General features: G+C 38.8%; 1 protein-coding gene across 2 annotated transcripts in view; it reads right to left on the reverse strand.

Annotated features, from left to right (window-relative positions):
• SLC10A7 (solute carrier family 10 member 7) overlaps positions 1-25,039 on the reverse strand; it is a 261,442-nt gene that overhangs the window by 16,338 nt on the left and 220,065 nt on the right. For both annotated transcript variants that reach the window (XM_010361375.2, XM_010361368.2), the window contains exons 8-10: positions 23,058-23,223; positions 21,995-22,046; positions 12,817-12,890 (exon numbers count right to left, since the gene is read on the reverse strand). In XM_010361375.2, the coding sequence (XP_010359677.1) occupies positions 12,817-12,890; positions 21,995-22,046; positions 23,058-23,223 (292 nt within the window). The remainder of the gene's footprint in view (positions 1-12,816; positions 12,891-21,994; positions 22,047-23,057; positions 23,224-25,039) is intronic.

A 25,039-nucleotide genomic window follows, 5' to 3' on the forward strand; every position in this document is an offset into this window, starting at 1 on the left:
TCTCTGTTTTCTATTCTGAATATTTAACATATCTAATTATGGCACAACTAATTCTGGTGTTCAGAATTAGTACATGAATGGTCAGTTTGGTAACCAATGGGTAGGTATAACCCATCTCACATTCTTTTTGGAACCTAGGAGAGCATACATGCATACAGTGTAAACGAGTCTAAATGCAGTGGTTCTCAGCTTTCGCCACACATTACAATCACCTGGGTAGCTTCCAAAAACTATGCTGCCTGGGCCTATCCTGATAGATTGAGTTAACAGGTGTTGGGGAGGGTCCTGACATCACTAGTACTGCACAGCTCCCAGGTGATTCTAATGTTAGCCAGGTTAAAGAGCCAGGTCTGGTATTGTGGTGGAGTCAGAGGACTCTGGAGGTAGACAATTCAGCCACGGTGCGCTGGCTCTGCTATGTATGTGAACCGGGGTGAGTAATTTGACCTCTCTGAGGCTGGGTTTTCTAGTTTGGACAATCACAGCTATTGTGCAGGGCTACTGCAAAGATTACATGCATTAATAAGGCAAATTAAGTGCCTAATGCAGTGCCCAGCACATAGGAGGTACCAAATGACTGTCATACTCTTCTTCTAATACTTCCAAGTGTCTTCACATCTACTTTCTGATTTAATGTTCACTTCAACCTTGTGGGATAGGAGAAGAATACAGACTTGCAAGTTTGGGTGTCTACAGGTCTGGCTAATTTAGACTTTCATATCATTTCATTATTACAATAATTTCATATCCTCTCTGTCCTCTGGAGAATCTCAGGTCCTCAGTCCGTGGAGCTGTTTTCTCTATCTACACACTCCCTTAGTGATCTCATCCAATCTGATAGCCTAAAATAACATCCATAGGCTGCAAACTTCAGCCTGGATCAGGATTCCAGACTCCACTGGATGTCAAAAAGACACAGCAAACTTCACATGTGCAAAATCCAAACTCTTGATCTGTTCCCACATGACTTTCAACCGCTAACATCTGCTCCTCTGCAGTCTTCCCTAAGCCAGTAAGTGGATCCTTACACCCCTCAGGCCAAACATCTTGAATTTCTTTCTTTTACCTACATATCCAATCCACCAGCAATTCCTATTAGTTCTGTGTTCAAAATATATCTCAAATCCAAAGCTTCTCAACTCTTCTACCCCTATTACCTTTGACCAAACCGCCCTAAACTCTTGTCTGGATAAAAGCCTCTTTCTTGAGTCTTCCTTTCTCACTGCTACACCCTCCCACCAAACCCCAGTCTACTTTTAACACAGCAACCGTAGGGATCCTTTCAAAGTAGAAGTGAGATATTGTCCCTCATCAATTCAAAACCCTTAATGGCTTCCCCTCTCATTCTAAGAGGCAAGTCCCTACAACGGCCAATAAGGCCTAACACAACATTACTTGCCCCTCTACCATTACCATTCCCTGGTCTCCTGTCTCTCTCACTCATTCTGCTCCCAAGGTGAGCTTCTTCCTCCTTCTTCCAACATGCCAAATGCACTGTTGCCTCCGGTCTTTGCCTTCACTGTTCCTTCTCGTTGGAATCTCCTTCCCCAAAATATCCACAGGCTTGCTCCCTATTTCCCTCAGGTGTGTTGACCCCATGCGCCCTTTACAGCTGAAACCTTCTCATCTCCACCCTGGCACTCCTTATTCTCCTTTTTGGTTTTCTTTTTCTCCATTGCTTACCACCATCCGATGTGCTGTATATTCAAGTGTCTGCTTATTCCCATTAGAAATTTTGGAAGCTAGATGAGGGCAAGAACTTTTTTGGTGTTTTGTTCACTGCGGTCCCCCTACAGCCTAGAGCAGGGCACATAGTAGGTACCAAATAAATATTTGCTGAATGAATGAATGAATGGATGGATGAATAGATTATGTTTTAAAAGCATCTTTTCATTGGCACTGTATAGAGCAAACTTGTAGCAAAGGCAGACTGGGAAGTGTCACAGCTACAATTTCGTTAACATGCTCAGCTTCAGTACAGATGACATTCCAAATCAGCTGGCTTCCTGGGGCCCAGGAATCTTTTGAGTTGCGTCCAATTTTGTATCTCCTCCTGCCCCCAGGGTAACTTGTCAAAAACCTACTGGGTACCCCATAGCTTGAAAAAGTGGGTAGCTAACTTTAATTTCTGGCTGGAGTTGTTTGGATGGGGCTGTAAATGGGGACACAAGGGGAAACTGTTACCCTTGCTTTGCAGCTGTAGGCTCATGTATTCTTTACTATAAAGAAGCATGGAGCGGGCTGTCATTAAAGACACTCAACCTGGTTTATAGTGTCTGGTTCAATTAAGAGAACTTCTGGGAAGAGACATGACCAAATAAATAACTGGAGAGATGCAACTCTGAAAGGACAATTGTTTTTTATCGATCTCTGTTTGCAAGTTGAAATTGAGAGATATAAACTTCAAGTGGATGGGCTCTCCTGGGTGAGAGTCTTCACTTCAAACGCAGTAAATGAGTGTTGTTTTGTGATGCACATTTTAGTACTGCTAGAGACAAACTTTCTAAATATTAATAATAATAAACAAATTCCTCTGCAACTGACAGAGAGTGCACATATGAAGAGGGATTTCCAGGAAACGGGGCGTTCTGGTCTTCTGGATGTGGCAAAGTCTTCATCAGAAGGGACAAGCTCCAGAACAACAGCAAGTGTGCCCCTCATTTCTTTGGAATTCCCCTTTCAGGAGCACTGAGGGCATGTGAGTTGATTTTTAATGTGTAAAATCAATCTCTTTAGAGCTACTTCTATTATAAGGTAATTTTTAGTTTGAAATTAATATGAAACTATGGAATTAAAAGCTTCTAACACTAAGAGCTGTCATCAGGAAACACAGTGACAAGGATTCAATATACTGTGAGGTGCCACTGTACAATATGTGGGATTTTTCATGTCTCCTTGCCATTGAGCTGTAGGTGACAACTGCAGGTAGAGCTTAGCTACAATGAAGCTGACACATGCAAGCACTCGGCCCCTTTTGTTCCTGCTGCATCACTTAGGTTGAGCGAGCAGCAGACAGCTAACACGCCACTCATAAGTACTTCTAGAGGGCTGGGTGGTGTGATGGAAAGGACGTGGGCTTTGAAATTAGAGACCTGAGTTTAAATCCTGACTGCGCCACCCACCAGCTATGTAAGCAGATGATCTTACCCTAATCCCCCTCAGTTTCCAAATCTGACTCAAATGAAGTTAAAATAACTATCTTGAAGAGTAGTTAGAGGTTTCAAGTGAGACAGGGTATGGGCAGTACCTAGCATAGAGCCTGGCATAGAGTGAACATCCCCAAAATGATAGCCATTAGGATTATTGTTGTTGTTGTTGTTATTATTATTATAAGAAGTAGCATTATGAAATAGTATTGTGTGGCTCAAATTCAGCAGTCTACCAGGACTGGCCAGGGAGGGGCTTGTCACTGAGATCATTCAGGATGAGGTGTGCAGCACTTCTAAAACACTGTAGATGGTGATGCTGTGGACTGCCCCAGGAACTGAAACTCCCTCCCGCTGATGATGCTGCCCAAGCTCCCACAGGCCTCATCTGTTTACAAGCCCTGTATTCTTAATAAGTGCTCATGATCATATTTGGTCTACTGCCCCCTCAGAGCACTGACTTCTGGGAAGCAGTGATTCCCATCTTCTGTTCTTTTCTTTCTTAAAAAAAAAATCTTTCTACAGTAATTGTGTTGTGAGAGTTTTAAAAAAATCACATAGGTCCCCTTTCATAAAGGGATTTATATAAGGATAACTTTCAAATGGCATTCTGAATTTATTTTAAATATGCTTCAGTTTTGCCCTCAGCTTGCCAGGAAGACAAGATCTTAAAGAAAGCAAGCCCCCGCTGTAGTGAGTGCTAGGTATTTTGGGCACTAAACAGGTGGTTCTCTTTTGCTCAGCTTATACTTTTTTTTTTTTTTTGAGACAGAGTCTCACTCTGTCACCCAGGCTGGAGTGCAGTGGCATGATCTTGGCTCACTGCAACCTCCGCCTCTCGGGTTCAAGCGATTCTCTTGCCTCAGCCTCCCAAGTAGCTGGGATTACTGGTGCCTACCACCATGCCTGGATAATTTTTGTATTTTTAGTAGAGACGGGGTTTCACCATGTTGGTCAGGATGGTCTCGATCTCTTAACCTCACGTGATCTGCCCCCCTCGGCCTCCCAAAGTTCTGGGATTACAGGCATGAGCCACCATGCCTGGCCTAGATTATACCTTATATTAATAAAATACTGGCATACTTTTACATCCAAATACTGTCGTTTAACCAGATTAATACAAATGAAACTCAACAGGACATTTGAAGTTGGGCAAAATATGGTAACCCCAGCTACAGATTGGAAAAACTGGAGCCAGGTTTTTATCCTTCCTGGACAGGACCACAATACCATATATTGAAACCATGGAATGAGGAAGAGGGTGATTGCTAGAAATTAGGGTCCAGGGCCTACTGCATTTTTAAAAAATCATTGCTTATTATTATAGAATACTTAGTAGTATATCATAAGCAGTTATGTCATAAGGATATTCTTTTGGCTGATGATGGAATATAAAGTATTTAAAAGTGGGATATACTGTGGCCAAGCTAAAGTAAGGAAAACAATAACCAACCACCCAGAGTTGACTGAAACTGGTTCCCACCATCATCAAAATGTACCTACACAAAACCTGACTGAATATTCTGCTAGATCAAAGCTTCCCTAAGAATCTAGGTGCCTGAGCTAGCACATCTGAAACCTGAGAGGTGACTCTAGATGTCAATAACGAGTGGCTCTCAAACTTTAATGTGCATGATACCCTCTTTTGAAACGTGTTACATGTGTCGGACATCAGGGTTTTATCCTTAAAATTCAGAATCAGTAGGCTTCAGCAAATCTGTTTTTTTAAAAATTTTTATTGATTTTAAGAAACAATGTGCTATAATTTTAAGGATCACCCTTTGAGAAATGCTGGTCTATGGTGTCCATCCCAAGGGCTCAAGATTATAAAGCTACATACTTAAGCCCTTCAAAATCAGAATTATTGAATAGTAGAGCTAGAAGAGCCCCAAAGATCATCTAGTCTGAACTTTTCACAGCCAGTGGACCATAGGGTTGAGACGTTTCACAGCACAGGGCTCTTTCTGCAGAACTCTCACTACAGCTTAGCATGGTGGCTAATCGCTAGGCCTGGGCTTGATTTCTGGCTCTGCCACTTGGGATCATGTGACTTGGGCAAGTTATGGATAACTTGGGAACTTCCCTTATCTAGTGTGATTGTGGAAGTCATGTGAGCTGGTGCCCACAAAGTACTTATGGGAAGTGACCTACAGCAAGCTGGTCATATGTAAGTTCTGGATTCTTTCCAGCAGATAAGGTATAAGCAGGAGATAAGGTATTCCAGCAGATAAGGCCAAAGGAAGTTTAAGGTAGGTGAAGCTTCGCTGTACTACTATAATTTTGCCAGCAGGTTTTAATGAAAGTAGTCGTTGCCCTCATAGAAGTTTTTCTTTTTCTTTTTTTAAAACTCCACATGTACTAGTAGTTGAACACAAAAATATTTTATGCAACCTACCCTATAAAATGGCAGTCTCAGCTTGGACTTTTTAGGTGCTCTCAGAGCACCTTGCATGAGAGGGTCCCTCAAAGCTACATAATGTCATTCCAGAGCAGAATTTGGTGATCTTCCAGGCAGGTTCAGGAAACCACAGATCCTCCCAACAGTAGCTGGACACAAAATGAGGTAGGGATCACTCTAGCACATCCCTGCTGGTTTAATATGCAGACTATGGGATTTGCCAGATTCTTATAGCAAGTGGGAAGTCTCTCTCAAACTTTAAGGCAGTCCACATATCAATGAGAACCCATTTATTACGTTGATCATGCAAAGTAAAAAGTCAGTAATTTCACCAATCAAAACCTGTTTCTGAATTCATTATGCTAATTAGTAATGTCTCCGGTTGACAGAAAGATAACAAAAGTATTTGTTGTAGCTGCCTCTGGAGTGAGTATTTCCTTTTTGATAAAGTTGTGGCTGAACACTACAGTGAGAATTTTCTATGACAGCAATTGGCTGTTCCTGGCATTGAAGTCTAAACTAACAAGTACATACATAATTACCACACTGACCACAGAGAAGTATTTTAAAGTAAACTACTTTATGTAACTAGCACTTAGCACAATGTTTACCTATTAAGTACCCAATTAATGTTTGCTGCTATTATTACTATTGAAAACGTGTTGAATAAATCAAAAACGGTATACAAACTCTGTTATATAAAATGAATAAAATAATAATCTAAATAAAAGTAATCTTACATTATGCAAATCCAGAATCACTTTAAGTCTTAATTTAGCTCTGCTTCCTACATGGTATCAGAAATTTGGGTTAAAGTTCAGTGAAGGCCTGGTACAGTGGCTCATACCTGTAATCCCAGTGCTTTGAGAGGTTGAGGTGGGAGGATCGCTTGAAGCCAGGAGTTTAAGACCAGCCTGGGCAACATAACAAGGCCCCAGTCTCTACAAAAAAATTTAAAAAGATCAGCCAGGCATGGTGGCTCAGGCCTGTAGTCCCAGCTACTCAGGGGACTGAGGTAGGAGGATGGCCGGAGTCCAGGAGTTGGAGGCTGCAGTGAGCTATGATCATGCCACTGCACTCCAGTCTGAGTGAGAGTGAGACCCCTATCTTAAAAAAAAAAAAATGTCCACTGAAAAAGGGACAGCAATAGCCAAAGCCTACATGGTGACTATTTGAGGAAGAAGATAAAACCTTCTCCCTAAGCAAGCTATAACGCAATCTTTTTTAGACCTTAGATTACAACCCATTAGTGAGCTGCAAAATCAATTCTGGATCACATTGTAAAATATATTTCTAAATGCAGATTGTGGTTAAAAACATTTGACGTGGAGGAGGAAGAGAGCATGAGAGTATCAGGGCAAACATCTGGCATATCATTAAGATGAATGATACTTGAGGGTCAAGCTGGAGATCTTTCAGATAAGCTTTAATATCTTTAATTTCATACCTGCTGTCTAGAACCCTGGGGACTTTCTAAATTTTTATTACAAAGTCTAGATATGCTAGCAATGATTTTCAGACACCATATTCAGAATAAAAAATCCAAACAAAAAATAGTTCAAAAATCTCTAAAGAATATTATTGTATTACTTTGTTTGAGAACTCCCATTTCTCTCTTTATGTGGATCAGAAAATAATAGCACAAAATGACAGACACTCCCTCAGTTTGCTTTAGCCTGGTGGTAAAAAATCTACTAGGTCCATAATTTTAGCAGCATCTTTAAGAATCTGTCAAATGGCAAAGACTCCCAAACTGCCTTTCCGCACAGAACTGTAACTCTGAAGGAAATTGCATGACAGAAATATATTTATGGCTACACTCCAAAGATTGTCTTCTATTTTCTGTCGTTCCTCTGGATTTCTATTTCAACTTTAATGGGTTATTGTGAAATAGTAATGTGGCTCTTAGTTTGCAAGAATGGAGTGCAGACAGTGTTGCCTCATGAAAGGTAAGGCTGGCTCACTAGATCTACTTTAAATAGAATATAACTTTTTATTAATAATAAAGAAAATGTAAGAAATGAGTATCAGTTTATGACTGGGCCACATGGAGATATATGTTTATGGGAGCAATTACAGATGTTAAGTATTTTAGAACTGTCTTATAACCAGCAGTGTAATCAGAAATAATTTTCTTTTTAAACAATTAATACAACAATTCAAACCCATGCCAAGATTGAACATTTATAATACTTGGATCCAGTAGAGCAATTTTTGGTCTTCAAAGTGTTTCCATATCCTATAATCCAATGCAGTTCTGGAAGTTAGGAGGCCTGGAATACAGTTTCGGGGATATTATCTGGGAGAAGTTTAAAGATTTTTTTTCTATACTTTCATTTATTGGTATGTACAATAAGGCAACAACTACCGACTTGCTAATATTCAAGATTGTTTAGGTAACATTATCTACAGGGTTAAGAGCTTTAACCTTTTAGCCCAAATGTAGAGTAGTTTTATTAAGATAAGATTTTTTATGTACTAAGTAGAATAGGCTTTGTGTGAAAATAATACTAGAAATGCAAACTTTTGTATTTCAAATCAATTTCCTCTTGACAAAATGACTCAAATGTTACTAAATGAGATTTTTAGCCCAAGTTGTAGGTAATTCTTTAACATTCCTAAAGAACTTCCAATCAAATGGAAAACAAGATCCTTTTAAGATTGTGTTTCTCCTAAGACAGTCTGGAGGGTCTGAAGGTATTTTTTAATCTCTTTAGGAAGAAGCTATAGACATATTTCCTTTCCTGTAATACGTTAACATTATTTATATAAGTATTCCTTTCAAGAACTTATTGCTTTTGCACACATAATAGGGAAACTTGTTATTCTATAGAGCAGAAATATCAGTCACAGACTCACAGAAACTTAATACTGGAAGGAATCTCAAGTATCATTTTGTCCATCTTCTCATTGTATGAATGAGGAAATGAGGCCTATGGCAATTAAGTGATTTGTACCAGCTTTTGGTGAAAGAACTAGAACAGGAATCCAGACTAGAATCAGGGATGTGCTCTTTATCCTATGTCTACCAGAAAGCTATATTCTTTTAGCCTAATGCATAGTTTCTTGTCATAGTTCAGCTGTGTAACTGAAATTAGACCCATAATTAAGTACATATAAACAATGTAAGAAATAGTTGCCTTGATTTGCCTTTGTACATAAATGTCTGCAAATGGCAAGACATACAGTGGACTTTTAATAAGCATTGATGATGATATTCTATTTAATATTTAATTAGCATTCATTCAGTTTGGAAGTACTTTTGGAAATAAGAAATTTGGAGTCTTGCCATTGACTGCCAGTAGTCAGCTGACATACTCTGAAGTTATGTACTTTCAGTTTGTTATTTAAAAACATTAAAAACTAACACAAACATGTTTAACTTAAGGACCTCAAATGTCCTGAAACATTTGCTTGCTAAATGTAGTGAGAAAGTTTTCTGCATATATTGGAACTCTAAAAAAGCAAAGTGATTTGAATACTCAAGAGAAAAAGATAAATAAGATGAAAGTAAAATGCCAATTTCACAGGATATCTTGGATCTAATTTCTTTCTTGATGAGATCTATTGACTGACTGTGCACTGAGCCATTATTAACTAGGATACAAGCTGTTCTTCAATCTCTGCTATGTAAAATATCTTTTAATTATTACATAAAAATTGTCATCAAACTAAAGAATAATTTGGGAGAGTTCATGGCTTTTATGGCAACCCACAGCAAGTGATGCTGTCTTGACAAAATATAAAATTACCTCCAACCCTGAGATGAAACTATAGGAGAGCAGCAAACAAGCCCTGTAGTATTGTTTTAGATGAAGCACAGTGATAGCTCTGCACTTCCTTCAGGCCTCCTCTTTCTTCCTGAACGAACTCCAGGGAATGGCATCATGTCAGGCTTTTCCAGATGGATTATGTGAAGCCATAGCTCAATGTCATTTTCAATAGGAAGCCTCATAATTAAAGGTCAAATAGTCACTTCATCTGCAATCAATCAATAGAAAAAGTACTAATACGAAGAACTAATCAATCAATGGCAAATGCACTAATAAAAGCAATGAATCAAATTCAGCATGTGTGTAGATGCAAGTACAAGGAAGAGATCGAGATAGGGCAAAAGCAAGAACAATAAAATAAATCGAAGGTGTATATAAGAGAATACTCAGAAAGCTTCTCAAGCAAGAGTTTTCATCTTTGGTTTATTAGTTACATGGTTGCCTTTTGGCCTGCAATGATTTATTCTTAAATACAAATACTAGATATAATAATGAATGGTATTTTATATTTCACTTAATGTATTCTATGTGAGATGTTAAAGATGTATATACACATATATACACATATATATATAAAATCAGAAGAAATACTATGATAGTGACTGCAAAGGGAAAGATGCATTTTTAAAGTGCTAAATAGGTATATTATAATCTGTTATATTTCATCTTTGGTCAGCAGTGAGAGAAAATATAACTCTAAGTGATATTACCTAAAATTTTCCCTTGCTTTCTGGACTATGAAGTCCTCATACTCCTTGTGATGTTCTTGCACTTCCATGCAGGGATGTTGATATTGTGGAGGCTGTGCATGTATGGGATCAAGTGGTATGTGGGAAATCTCTATACCTTCCACTCAATCTTGCTGTGAACCTTAAACTGCTTTTCAGAAAATAAAGTTTATTAAAAATAAAAATAAACAAAAAATAATTTCCATTAGGACTATTATCAGCCTATATCTCAGGTCACTGTCATGGCCTATCCTCTGTACCAGAGATGTCAGGTCACCAGTAGAGGGTCACATGCATTGGATGTTGTGAAAATGGATACAGTACATTTATAGTGCTTACCAAGAACATTCTAACATTAGCATCTAAACATCCCTTGCTGTATGGGGAAATAGGGGTGATCTGTCTGAGATCTGAAGCAGCAAAGAGGGCATTTTCACAAATACTATGTAAGAGACTGCAAGACAGAAGCCAAATATTATCAAGTGATGACAAAATATTGGAGTTGGAAGTAAAATTACCTAATTTTAGAACCAAGGAAACTGAGGCCCAGGAAAGTATCAGTGGAAGAGCCAGGATGAGTATTTATGTCTTATAATTCCAAGACAGCCTATGTCTATCATGTTATGAAAGTAGCTAAGGATTACATAGATACTACACTAGTACAGCATCTTATTGGAGGATCTATTTCATGGTAGAACACTACAAAAGCAAACAGAAATCCAATTTAACCCAAGCCTTTTTAGCAAAACAACTACTTCATAGCACCTATCTGTTTGCTTGAAAATTAGCTTTTGGAGAGTATAAAGGACAGAAAAATATGACTTTAGAATTAAGAAAAATAAAAAGACAAAAAACCCTTATAGAAAAGCACACTGATCACACCGCTGTATGCTTCTTGGGTATGCGTTTTGCTCTTTGTTCAGCACAACCAGCTCTAGCACAGAACAGAGAAACAGAGAAAACCCTTTTTGGTTTTCCTGACAAAAACAAGTCCTTAAAAGTATCCAGAACTTAAAGTGAAAAAACAAAACAACAACAACAAAAAACAAACAAACAAACAAACAAAAAAAACCCAGTGGGTCAGGTTTGCAAGCCCATTGCAGAAATGTGGGAATGGTTTCAGCCTATGCTTTAAGGATACAGGCTCATTCGATCCCTGCACTCTGTATATCTGAGGAGTCTGGCAGCACCTGCATCTGGACTCACTAACTTTATTAAAGTCCCTCAGGTTTTAGAAGACCTGAGACAACAGACAGTACCTAACAATAACACACATGGGAAAGAAGTGTAAGATGATTTCTTTGAAGTCAACAACTAAAACACACTTGTTTCACGAAAATCTACAAGACAGGGGTCAGGAGACTAGAACCTTGGGAGTGGTAATGTGGTTGTAACTAACATAGTTATTAATAATCAATAAGAATAGCTACACCTTATAGAGTACTCACCAAGTGCCAGGCAGCACAGCAAGCTATTAGATGGGCTCTCTCGTGTAGCCCACAGCAATCTATTTACAGTATGATTATTGCACACATCTTGTCATTTATTGACTACCTGTTATCTACCAAGTGCTGTGCCAGGTACTTAGCAAATTTAAACCTGAATCTTTACAACAGTCTTACAAAATGAATGTTATTCTGCCCCTTCTACAGATGAAAAGGCTAAGCTTCAGGCTTTGTCCAGGGACACAAAATTAGGATTGGAATACAGCTTTTAAGACTGTTTCAACTTCAATCTAATGATGATTATAGCTACACAAATACAAAAATACATATATAATTTATTCAAATAAGCTGAAGCTCTCAATAACAACTGCTCCTAAAGGTTTGTCCAATTTCGAAATCATTTTCCAAGCTTGGTAAGACTGACAGCAGACTATCAGACAAATATGTTTGGGATTAATAAAAAAATTATGAAATGTCTTCATTTTCTAGTTCACAGACTGAATTTCCTTAACATAAGTAGACTAAGAACAACGTAATGATTATTCATTCTCTTAAGTGACTCGTGCCAAAATGTAGAGAAATCTGTAATATGAGTTTTTGCCATAACATGCCCACCACCCCAAGGAGTTTGTGACTGATGTATATTTCAATAAAGCTTCTGATTACTTAATGACTTTTAATGACTAAAAACATAGATTCCAGATGTCTAACAGGTTATTGGGATAATGCCACTAATTGGATAAAGCTAAGCAGAAAATAGCACTTTTCTTCTTAATCCATTTTTGTCCATTAAATAAATACTTATTTCACTTTTAGTGCTAATCTGATTGAGTTAATGATAACTATATTGTTTCTTTACAGAAATAACATTCAGAAATGAGCATCACACTAATGTCAATATCAAATCAGAGTAATAACATTATTCCCACCTTGCTCTGAGCTGCTGGAAAATAAGTTAATCTTTTCTGGGGACAATTCTAGGGCCTGCCAAAGCAAAGTTTTGCCAATTCCCTATTTAGAAGTAGTTTCCACAGCATCTCCACCCTTGCTCTAATGTTAACATTCTACATTGATAATCTTTTATGAGAATTGAAAACATGATTATAAATTAAGCTAAGTTTTACAGTATTAATTTTTGCCCACAGAGATTTGTTCAAATAACAGAATTTCAAATCTATGACCCACCCTCACTTTGCTACTGTTCCTCATCTAACAGTGTGGACAATATCCCATTCCGTTTAATTTGAAGAGTTCTTTGAATTTCAAAATCATAAGATGTAACTATATGAGGGTAATATATGGTTTTTAACTCTGTGAATCACTTACCCAATGTGAGGGATTTGTGTGTAGAACAGAAAATGATAGCCACTGTGTCTGCTGGTGTGAAACCCGAATTATTCCTAGGGGCAAAAAAAGATTTTGACAAATACTTTTATAAAAAGCCAATTTAACACATCTAAAATCAAATGTAGTACCTACCTTTATGTTAACATCCCTTTGATCAGTCCTGGTGACAGTGGTAATTCTGCACCCCAGTGTACAGAAGTGTCTGAATTTCTTTTTAGAGAACCACTTCTGAGTAATTTATCCATGAAAAGGAGAACAGTTGTAAAAATGTGTGGTGGAGGTCGCCTAAGATCACGTATGTAATCAGCCCCTGGAGCAGGACTGATTTTAAAAATAATGCAACAAGGAACTCTAAGTTTCTAGGTTACTACTTGATGTTTACCCAGTGGCTTGAAAGGATTAATGTATCTCTAAAAATGCTTCTTTCAAGGAGCAACACATCCTTTTGGCAGCAAACACACACTTAAGAAATACATGGTATGAACAAACATTTAACGTCATATATTTTAGTAAACACAAATTATCATTTTTTGAGCAGTATCATGTATCAGGTACTTCTCTAATGTCTTTACATGTAAAAGCAACAACCCCAAAAGGCAAGTGATACAATGTTCCTATTTACAGATGAGAAAACTGAGGCACACAGAAGTGTATAACATACTCAGGGCCCATGGTAGTAAGTGACACAGCTAGGATTCAAACAGAGTCCAGTTCCTAGGCGTGTTCTTAATTACTATATTCTACTATTGTTATATACTATGTTAAACATTTAAAAAAACCTCACTGAGTCAAAACTAATTAAACGTTGTGGAGAGTGAGTCCTGGGAATTGGATGTCATAATCAGATTTCCTGTTTTAGATAATAAGGGTTTAGAAAGCCAAAAAAGTTAAAAATGTCATTGTTATGATTGTGCCCTTATGTTTTAGAAACTATTCTTTGCTGTGGAGTCAGGATATCAGGATTTGACTATATAGAGTCTATTCATTCCCTGCTCTGAACTTTGACAGAAGAGTTAGCAAATGGAAAAATGCTCTAGAAACTGACTCCATGTATATAGTTGCAGATATAACAATGTACCTGATGTTTAAGGCTCCCTAATGAAAGAGACCCAATCATTTCCCTTAGTAATCTCATTCCATGGGAGAAAACTCTTCCCTAAATAGATCCCACATCCTGTTTTTCTTGTTGTATGTTCACAGGAGGAGAGAAGAGTTCCACGCCCCTCCTCCCCCCACCCCCGTGCTTCCTCATCCCCTGTGCCTGTGTCTAGAGAATATTTAAAATGGCCTTTGGTCTCTCTTCTGAAAAGGCATGCATGTTTCTGCTTCCTAACCAGTCTTACTTCTAAGCTCTTTCTTGATAACTTTCAAAGTGAATTTTTGGTGTTTCACTTCAGTTGAGGATTCCCCATGGATGCATATCATATACTCTTACTGAGTATAATAACACTGGCTTATTGTTTCTACATTTTATTCTCATATTGATATTGTAATACCATTCTTGTTTTTTAAACATTGTACTACATGGCTTTCATATTTCTTCATCCCTTTATTCCTCACAGTAGGCCTAATGGGGAAGGAGTTCCACAAGGTTCCATAAATGCATGGGCTGAGAGATGAAAGCACGACAGATATATATGAGAAAGAGGAGAGGAGAGAGAAAAACAGAGTGCTTTGCGGCTGAAAGAGAAGGATCACCTCTAGCTTGGCAGGGAAAGTAGGAGATGATGATAGAGCACAAATAACCTTCTGGGAAAAAATAACAATTGAGTTGAGCCTTAAAGAATAGATTTAGACATGTGCAGATGTGTGTTTTAGATAGGGGACAGTGAGACTGCAGTACGGGAGTATGGGGGCAGTTGGCAAAGAACAGATTCTTCAGGTTGACTTGTGTGCAGCGACACTGACTTATGATTAGGAGTATTGAGTTGATATGATGGGATAAGTCAAACTGCTGAAGGACTTGGGACAGTAGAATGACATGAGTAGATCAATTCTTAAGGAGCAGTGATCACACAGCATGGTATAAGAGTGAAGATGGTGAGGCTGGGCAGGAAGCAGAGAGCTCTAAGGGCCTAAAGAATCAGAGTGAGGACAGGAGATGGTGGAAAGAGACATGGAGACAGGATGAAAAGGATTTCTGTTAACTTCTGTGCAATAGTACCTCCCAACAGATCAAGAGTGCAGGCTTTTGGAGCAAACACGCTGGATTTTAATTCCAGGCCATCCTTTTGCTCATATGTAGAATGAGTACAAGACTCTTAGGATCAATTGTGGGGATAAATGCCAATGCTTGTTAAGAATGTGGCACAATGTATATGTCGAACACAAGCTAGGAGATATTGATATTATTGCTTTGAGAGAGAAGGAATAATCAAAGAGAAATTAGAAACTTTGAGCATATGGAACTGAGAGGAGCATTAAGGAAACAGAGAATTAAAAGAGGAGGCTCAGTCAGCTTTGGAAAGGAGGCCAAGGAGTTGATGCTGATGTATACTGGATTTGTAGTGGTGAGAAGGACTGAATTTGTATTGGTAAGAAGGACTGTGTTTGCAGTGGTGAGAAGGACTGAGTCTGGAGTGGTGAGAAGAACTGAGTCTGGAATACTGAGAAGGACTGTGTTTGGAGTGGTGAGAAGGACTGTGTTTGGAGTGGTGAGAAGAACTGTTTGGAGTAGCGAAAAGGACTGTGTTTGGAGTGGTGAGAAGGACTGAGCCTGGAGTGGTGAGAAGGACTGAGTCTGGAGTGGTGAGAAGGACTGAGCCTGGAGTGGTGAGAAGGACTGAGTCTGGAGTGGTGAGAAGGACTGAGTCTGGAGTAGTGAGAAGGACTGTGTTTGGAGTGGTGAGAAGGACTGTGTTTGGAGTGGTGAGAAGAACTGTTTGGAGTGGTGAGAAGGACTGAGTCTGGAGTGGTGAGAAGGACTGAGTCTGGAGTAGTGAGAAGGACTGTGTTTGGAGTGGTGAGAAGGACTGTGTTTGGAGTGGTGAGAAGAACTGTTTGGAGTGGTGAGAAGGACTGTGTTTGGAGTGGTGAGAAGGACTGTGTTTGGATGGTGAGGACTGTGTTTGGACTGGTGAGAAGGACTGAGTTTGGAGTAGTGAGAAGGACTGAGTTTGGAGTGGTGAGAAGGAAGAGTTTGGAGCGGTGAGAAGGATGAGTTGGGAGTGGTGAAAAGGACTGTTTAGAGCGGTCAGAAGGACTGAATTTGGAGCAGTCAGAAGGACTGTGTGTGGAGTGGTGAGAAGGATTGTGTGTGGAGCAGTGAGAAGAACTGAGTCTGGAGCGGTGAGAAGGACTGAGTCTGAAACGGTGAGAAGGACTGTGTGTGGAGTGGCAAGAAGGACTGTGTGTGGAATGGCGAGAAGGACTGAGTCTGGAGTGGTGAGAAGGACCGAGTTTGGAGCGGTGAGAAGGATGAGTCTGGAGTGGTGAGAAGGATGAGTCTGGAGTGGTGAGAAGGACTGTATTTGGAGTGATGATAAGGACTCTGTTTGGAGGGGTGAGAAGGACTGTATTTGGAGCGGTGAGAAGGGCCGTGTTTGGAGCGGTGAGAAGGGCCGTGTTTGGAGCGGTGAGAAGGGCCGTGTTTGGAGCGGTGAGAAGGGCCGTGTTTGGAGCGGTGACAAGGACCGAGTCTGGAGCGGTGACAAGGACCGAGTCTGGAGCGGTGACAAGGACCGAGTCTGGAGTGGTGAGAAGGACTGTGTTTGAAGTGGTGAGGACTGTGTTTTCAAGAAATTGGGCAAAGAGAAGAAAAGGGTCACAGAATATTTGACCATGACTATAAAGAGAGAATGAAGACCCAGCAGAGAGAAATACCTGATGAACACAGGTCCCCAAAGAGACCTGAGAAGCCAAGAATAAAGAGGTTATCTGGAGCAGGGCATTTCCTATCATATCTGAACTGGAAGCAAAAGTGAACAAGGGGAGTGAAAAATATGGAGATTTTTCAGGCAGAGAATGGGCAAGCAGAGGCAAGTTATGTCAGAGATTTTACTTTCTTTGTAAAGTGTGAGCCAATTTTGAGTTAATTCCAAGGCCTGGGAATCAAAGACATTAGAAAAGTTTGAAATTGGCAGGTTGGAGAATATGAATTTCAGTCAATTAACAAGGGATAAAAAGACTTCCATGCAGGAGTGACTGCCCTCCGGTGATTGTAGAACATGTAATGTGATCAGCTGGCTTAGGTGGGGGACGTTGTCCAGAAACGTTTGTGGTGCTAGGAGCACTTCAAAAACTTTGTCTTTTGTGGCCCTTGTTTATATCAGCCATGGCTGCATCTGGGTTTATGCATTTAGTTTTCTTCCTAGAGTCTGGCAACACATTTTTCCTTTAGTAAACTTTGTTTGGCTTCATATCTTGTTCTTTTCAGGGTTATAGCACATTTCCAATATGTCATAGTCTCTCTGGTCAAGAAGGCTCTGAATTAATCTGGCCCTGGCCGCTGCTCATTAGAGCAGCATTCACAATGTGGCTAAAGAGGATATTTGCAAGACATGCTTACTTGTCCTCTGTTTCAGGTAAAGAGACTAAAGCTAGGGCCACACTGGGAGATTTCTGGCTCACTGCTCTCAGTAACACTGCTCTACAGTTTTATTGACAAAAAGTCCATCAGTGGGAAGGAAGATTAGAACCTTAAGGCACAAAAAGGGAACATTTAAGGTTAAAAACAATATTCCTCCTCAATAGGGTTGACTTGTACTCTAGCTATGTAGGACCGGAGTGCTGTACATTGGGGAACGCTGATAGAGCAGATGCTCACTTACCCCTCTGTTCAGTAGGGTGGTAAATTACCACAGCATAAGCATTATTGAGCACTTTTCTAAGCACGTTGCAGCCAGTATTACTTCCTTCTCAGAAAAGCCGTACAAATAGTGTTACTGCTCTGCTTTTTCCAAAAAGGGAACTGGAAACACAAGTAGGTTAAACAACTCCCCTAAAGTCACACAACTAGTAAGTTGGTTGCCCCAAATCTTGGTCATAAGTTTGCCTTTTGAGAAAGAAAATATTAAAATGAAAAACACTACAAAATGTAATGGGTGAGAGCAGCTATCTTGGTAAATAATCCACGCTTAGCCATACTGTCAAGGGGGAGACTTCATGGTACAAGGTCATGACAAGACCCAGAAAAATCAAGTGTCCTGTACATTATATTTGAGTAGTAATGACTAAAATTATTTTCACTGATTAACATCTCTATTGTGTCTGCTCACATTCTTGAAAGGAATCACATTACTATTTATTTTCTAACTCTACCTTATCTCTTTTTAATATTGATTTTCTTTTTATCCTGTTTTTAATGATTCTTTTGATCACTTTGCCTTCTCTTGAGATGTTTATTTCCTTTTCTTCCCAACTGGTCTTTTTATTCTCTCTTACAAAGCTTTCAATCAGTGTTTTCCACATAATGTTTATTTTGCCTTCCTTTGCAGTACCCACAAAGGAAAACATGTCAGGTTTTACTAGTAGAATCACAGAATGTGGAGCAGAAAAGGTCCTTTGAGATACTTCTGTCTAAGCCCACTATTTTCAGAGGAGGAAACTTCCATGTGAAGCCTCTCCTTTGTTAACCTCTGTACCTGTGTTTTGTCTCTGCTAGTTTTCAGAGAAGACCTCTTCTGTCATTAGTTCAGTGGCACTGAACAAGCTACCCAGGTGCCAAGGCTTAGTTGCCTCCTCTGAAATGGTAAGGAAACTTACCATTAATGATCGTCCCCACCTTCCTTCCCTGCTTCCCTTTCCCACTCTCCCATCCTGCTTCTCCCAGGGCTACGGTGAAAGGCAGATTGAGATATCTGACTGGAAATGTACTGATCAGAATTAAAACACATATACAAATATTTGTTTTCTTCCTTTTCCTTTCTTAACAGTTTTTTTTGCCACTCTAATGACAATAAAGGTTTCTGTTACTCTAGTTATCAGCCTACTAAACTTTTTAACTTTTTATATATTTTTAAAAGATGCCCAATTACTGCTTTCCTTTTCTAAGCTTTTTCAATGTGTGGTTTTTTTTTTTTTTTTTTTAATTTGCAGTTTCCCAAAGTTGCAGAATGGTTAGGTCATTGGATAGCTAACTCTTGGTTTGATGAATCAACTCATTTCCTAGCAAGTGGGACAGAGAAAAGTAAAAAATAATGTATTACAAAGCTAGCAAAGCTAATGCCCCATCTCATTATTATTATTATTATTATTATTATTATTATTATTATTATTATTATTTTGAGACGGAGTCTTGCTCTGTCACCCAGGCTGGAGTGCAGTGGCGTGATCTCAGCTCACTGCAACCTCCGACTCCCGGGTTCAAGTGATTCTCCTGCCTCAGCCTCCAGAATAGCTGGGACTACAGGCGCCCGCCACCATGCCCGGCTAATTTTTGTTTTAGTAGAGATGGGATTTTGCCGAGTTGGCCTGGCTGGTTTTGAAATCCTGACCTCATGATCTGCCCACCTTGGCCTCCCAAAGTGCTGGGATTACAGGCATGAGCAACCACACCCGGCCAGATTTTTTTTAAAGTATAGAAATTCTTGGGCTGGGCGCGTGGCTCACACCTCAAAAAACAAAACAAAACAAAACAAAACAAAACAAAAGTACAGAAATTCTCCAGGGAAGCCAGGAATTTGAGAACAGAGAATGAGGCTATGTGAGAAGTAATTTAGGCTTCAGACAAATTCGAAGTAAATCATTAGTAGATGATTATGGCAGGGGACAGGGTGGGAAGAGGGTGCAGAGAGGGAGAAATGATCAAGCTATATGCTGTCGTTCATCAAAGAATCTGCAGGTTTGACTGTAAGTCAAGGAAGTTAAAAACCTGACAGATGGCTAGTTGTGGTGAATCATGCCTATAGTCCCAGCACTTTGGGGAGGCCAAGGTGGGAGAATCACTTGAGGCCAGGAATTTAAGACCAGTCTGGGCAATATAGCAAGAGCGTGTCTCTACAAAAAATTACAAGTTACCCAGGCATGGTGGTGTTTACGTGTAGTCTCAGCTAACTCAGGAGGCTGAGGCAGGAGGATCACCTGAGCCCACGAGTTTGAGGCTGTAGCAAGCTATGATGGCATCACTGCATTCCAGCCTGGGTGACAGAGCAAGCCCCTGTCTCTAAACAAAACAAAACAAAACAAAACAAAATAAAAACCCTGACAGAACCTTGGTGAATGCAGAATAAGAAAAAGAAGGATTTTAAAATCACAGATCCTTATGAAAGTCCAGTCTTCTCCGTGCTGTAAATTCTTAATTTCAGTTCAACTAGGTGTCACACCTCTGCCACCCATGCCTCCTTTAGCAGTCCCAGTAGTGGCTGCTCTGTGTTCTATTTTTCAAGAAAATTTTTAGTCACTAACAGGATATCTGCATCCTACTTAATCCGATAGGAGTGGTTCTGATGATCACTTTTGCCACAAGCACCAGCAAACAAACTGCCATTGAAAGGCAAATGTCTTTTCTAAGGTGATATAACAAGCCATTTACAAAAAGAACTTTAAAATAGCTCCTGCTTTCAGACTTGCCCAATTAAGTCACATTTTCTCTGTGACTTAATGGCTCCAGGCTTTACTCTTACTTCATAAATCACAACCTCTAGCTTGGGAAAATGCTTCAAATTACATCAATCAATAAGTTTTTATTGACTATTTACAATCAGCCTAGTGCTATACCAAGTGCTGTGAGAACCAAGTGCCTAATGTGAGGCCTGTACCATCCACTGCTCTGACACTTTTTCAAGCCTTATAAACAGCATAGGCTCTTTCCCTTGTGGTCACTCATTGCTATGGCCTGGTGTTCATGGGTTTTGCAATCTGGCTCAAGCCTATCCTTCCAGTTACTACTACTATTTCTAATCTTCCTCTACTCCTATTGTCTCACCATATCTTGATTTTTGTATGTGTCCACATTTGCATTATTGCTTCTTCTCCCACGAAGAACTCTCTTGGCATCTCTAACTGCTGAACAATTAGCCATTTTGTATGGCTCAGGTCAGGCCCCCTCATTTCCATGAATCCTTGTTCTATACTCTCTTGGGAAGTGCTTCCTTCTTCTTTGAACTGAATGCAGGTTGGCTTACTGTACCACCCAGAGGACACTTGGGTTATCAGTGCAAGATAGAAATCACCTCTTATTTGTGTCATTCCCTATGGAAACTTTCTCTAACCAAAAGTTCAAGTAATATTTGTAATGTATAATAAAGGTTTGCATTGGAGGTAAGCTTTTAAGAACAGGAAGGAGGAACCAGGACATGGAGACTAATTTGGATATGGGGACTGCCTAAGCAAGGGACAGAAATGAGAAAGCATGAGGTCTTTCCAGGGAGCAGCAAAGATTTTACATCAACCTAAAGCTTAGACAGCATGAATACTAGTAGTGGTTCATGAGACTGGAAAATAGACTAGAGAACCTTGTCCCCCAAAATAAACTTTATTCTATAGGCACTGGATAACCACTAAAGATATCTGAACCAGAGAGCCATGATCAGAATTCTAGTCATTGGAAGCACTATGAAATGTATAACAAAAGTTGGGTGTAGAAATGGAATTAATTATCAGTAAGATATCCATTGAAATAACCTAGAGAGAAACAGGCAACAAGAGCCTGAATTAAGGAAGTGGCTTTGGGAGCAGAAAAAATATTACAGAAGTCAGATCGAGAAATTTAAAAAAGAGTGATGTGAAGAATTCCAGTTTGAGTAACTCTGAGGATGGTGGTTCACTAAAAATAAGGAAAGAAATAGGAGAGAAAGAGGCAGTTTTTGGGAAAAACATGAACTCCATTTTGAATATCTTAAGTCTAAGGTCTTGTTAAGACAGTCAAGTAAAGATATCTAAATGGTAAGTGAAAAATAGGGTTCAAACTCAGGAAAAACATTGCAATGGATGGTTTACACTTGAAAATTATCAGTATGAAGCTAACAGTTCAAGCTAGTAGAATGGAGGGGCCTGCCTAAGCACTCGACGTGGATAGACAAGATAAGGCCAGGGAAAGACTCTTTGTAATGTCTACAATTTGAGGGTGGCAGAAGGGAGGCAGAATGGTCCGGGAGACAGGAGAAAAACATATGTAAAAGGAGAAAAAAATATAAATGTGTGTAGTGGCATAGCAGCCAAGTAGAGAGCACGATTCCTCATTTAGAAAACTAATAACAAGAGATACCAAATCACTTACCTTGTTGAAAAGATGAAAGTTAAAAGCATAAAACTCAGCTGGATAGAAAATACTGAAGAAAAAAAGATTGAATCTAAATTAGCACTCTGAAAGCAGTATTTGTAGCATACTTATTGGTATATTTGTTTTATCTATAGGTTTACTTATATTTGTTTTATCTATAGGTTTACTTACTTTACTTTTAGTTCCTGTAGTTTACTTATAGGAATTAAAAAAGAAAAACAAACAAATAAACCAAACAAGCATGCCTTTCTAAACTGACATAATCATTTAAATTAGTGGGACTCAGTCTGTTCTTACTGTTAATATCCCCAGACACAGTCTTTGTTATTGAGGGAAAACATAAAGCCTCTTTAAGATTTGGTTATTTAATTTGGTCAATTTAGAAACAGCTGGTTTATACTACGAATATTTCTAGCAAATATCACAAATGCAGTAGCATACAATATACTTTAGAATAACAAAAGATTCTTTGATATTGCAACATTAGTAACAGTTGTCTTTGGGATTATAGGATAAACAGAACAAAAGGTTGCTTTTTGAGCTTTAGCAGTTTCCTGCCTTTTATAGTCTGCTGCTTCTCAAAATGAAATGATATTACTTTGGGTAAATTTTATTAGAAAATATGATGTAAATATTCATATTTTAACCAATGCAGCCAAGTTATTATGCTTAGAAATAATAGTATCATAAATTATAAATCCTGTTTTTAAATCACAGTAAGGCATAAGATCAGTTTAAAGTTATTATAAACTAAATTGGTGACACAGTGCTCAATCTAACATTTGCATCTGACAGAAATTAAGGCTTCTCTCATCTGACATCAACTACTGTAAATCAGAAAATGGGGCAGCAGACTCAAAAACAAAGGAAATTAAGATGTAAGTGTAAAGCCGATGTATTTTAAAATAACAGAATAAAGTCACTGGGTAAATGTAATAGAAAATTAAGCATTCATTTCTAGTCAAATTAACACTAGACATGAATTTAGAGAACACACAGTGCTACGTGTTGCTATTGAGGAGACTGAGGGATAGCCAGGCTATCCCATTTGCCAACTTACTTATGAACAGTATGAGAACAAGGCTGAATTTATCCAGGTCAATATTTGGGTTAGAGAACGTGTCACAGAATGTTGTGTAGATGATCATGAGGAGTACACTGCTGCTGATAGCACCAAAAGGAGGCTTCTTTCTCTCAAGCCAATCCTTGATGTATCTTCGGACAATCTGAAATACAGAGATCAACAGGTTGCCTCTTTTCAGAGATGTAGGGAGTTGAAATGGGCATCACAAAGTGATTCTGACAGGAGAAAGACATAAAGGAAAGAGAATAATTTGGTTGATGGCCACAGTGGATTTCAAAGCTTCCCTGCCACACTACTCTTCTTCTGGGGAATTTAACATTTGTAGTGCAACTTCCACTGGGTGTCCATAATGAGAGTATATTTTCAACTGCATTCAAATCCATCCTTAATCATGCCAAATGCTCTTTGCTAGCTGTCACTGAGACATGCCCATTAAGCCTCCCCAAAGTTTATCTCCTCTGCTGATCCTAATGGATGTGTGTAATTATCACAGTCCCTTTTGCCTCAACAGACAATTCCAAGTGCAACTTTGGGAATCTTAAAAATCTGACATCTTCAAGAATTTCAAGACAGTAGATAATCGAAAGTGATCCATGGAACATATTAATATTTAAAATGCTAGCAATGCACCAGAAGTTTTTAATTAAATTATAACTCATGCTTGAAAAGCAAAAGTGCATGTGTTGTGGGAGTTTAAATAATTCAAACTCTGAATATCTAGAGTTTTTGTGAATCCAAAGACAAATGCCATTTGCATACTTTTAGAATTCCAGAATTAACACTTAAAAATGAATAAGCCTGTCCTAACTTTCCTACAAAAGATCAGTGAAATATAAAGTTATAGAGCAATTCTGTCTTATTTTAAAATCAGGTCATCTGAATATTAGTGATAACTTCTGTTTGGACATAAAAGTGAACCACTCTACTTAAAACCTTGTTTCACTTTTGAAAGAAGCTGTACAAGTCCTATCATAAGGACGAGAGCTGAGACATATTAAGTTTTGAGTCACTCATTATCCTGCATAATTGAACATGAGAATTCACAACAGGCTGAATTATCATGGATCCATTAGCAATAATGAGGTCAGGGAACTTCTCCTGATAAGGCTGATGGGGTTCTGTCATCATGTACTCTGTCACTAAAAAGGCTTAATTCGCAATGCAGCATATCTTTACAGATGCTCAAGAATAAAATAAACTACTCTCAATAGAATCTTTGAACAACTGGCTGTTGGATCAACTTCAGCTGTTCTCAGGGACTCATGAAGTGAACTGACAGTGTATTAAAGGTGTCTTGGCAGAAAGCTGACCATCTGGTACCAGGTACAGGTACAAAACCCTGAAGGTTAGGTGGGGTGGGAATAAGTGGAAAGTGTGTTAGATATTTTAAAAATTGTAATTAATTTTCTTTTAAAAGGTAGATCTTGTAATTAAAGCCACACCTGGATTTATAAAATATTATGGGGTTTATTTTTGGGGAGGTAGGGGGAGTGTAGACCTGATCCCAAACCATAGTAATTTATCTAGCATTCATTTCTTTCTTTAAATTTAAAACACAGTGATGTAGAGAGAAATAAGAGCAGTCCTGTCACACAGCATTATGGACTGACATATTAGAACACACATTTTGGATAATAGTGCTATAGGTATCATGGGTATCCAGATGTCTCCATGATCAGATATGTCACCAGGGGTGGTGGGTAGCTGGTTATTGGAAGGCTACAGAGGGACTTCATTTAAAGGGTCATTTCATAATCTATTGTGTTTGGTAGTATAAAACTGGTAGCTGCCCAAATTTAATATAACTCAACTCCTTTAAGAAATAAAATAAATGGAAATTACATGAAATTATTGAAATTGTTGCTGCCCTTCAATCTTGTTTTAATACACAATGGTTAAAAACACCATAAAAGTTCCTCTCTGCAATAGGTTATAGAACGCATGATCCCAATTCCAAA

Source organism: Rhinopithecus roxellana, chromosome 2 (genome assembly GCF_007565055.1).
Source record: "Rhinopithecus roxellana isolate Shanxi Qingling chromosome 2, ASM756505v1, whole genome shotgun sequence".
Lineage (NCBI taxonomy): Eukaryota > Metazoa > Chordata > Mammalia > Primates > Cercopithecidae > Rhinopithecus > Rhinopithecus roxellana.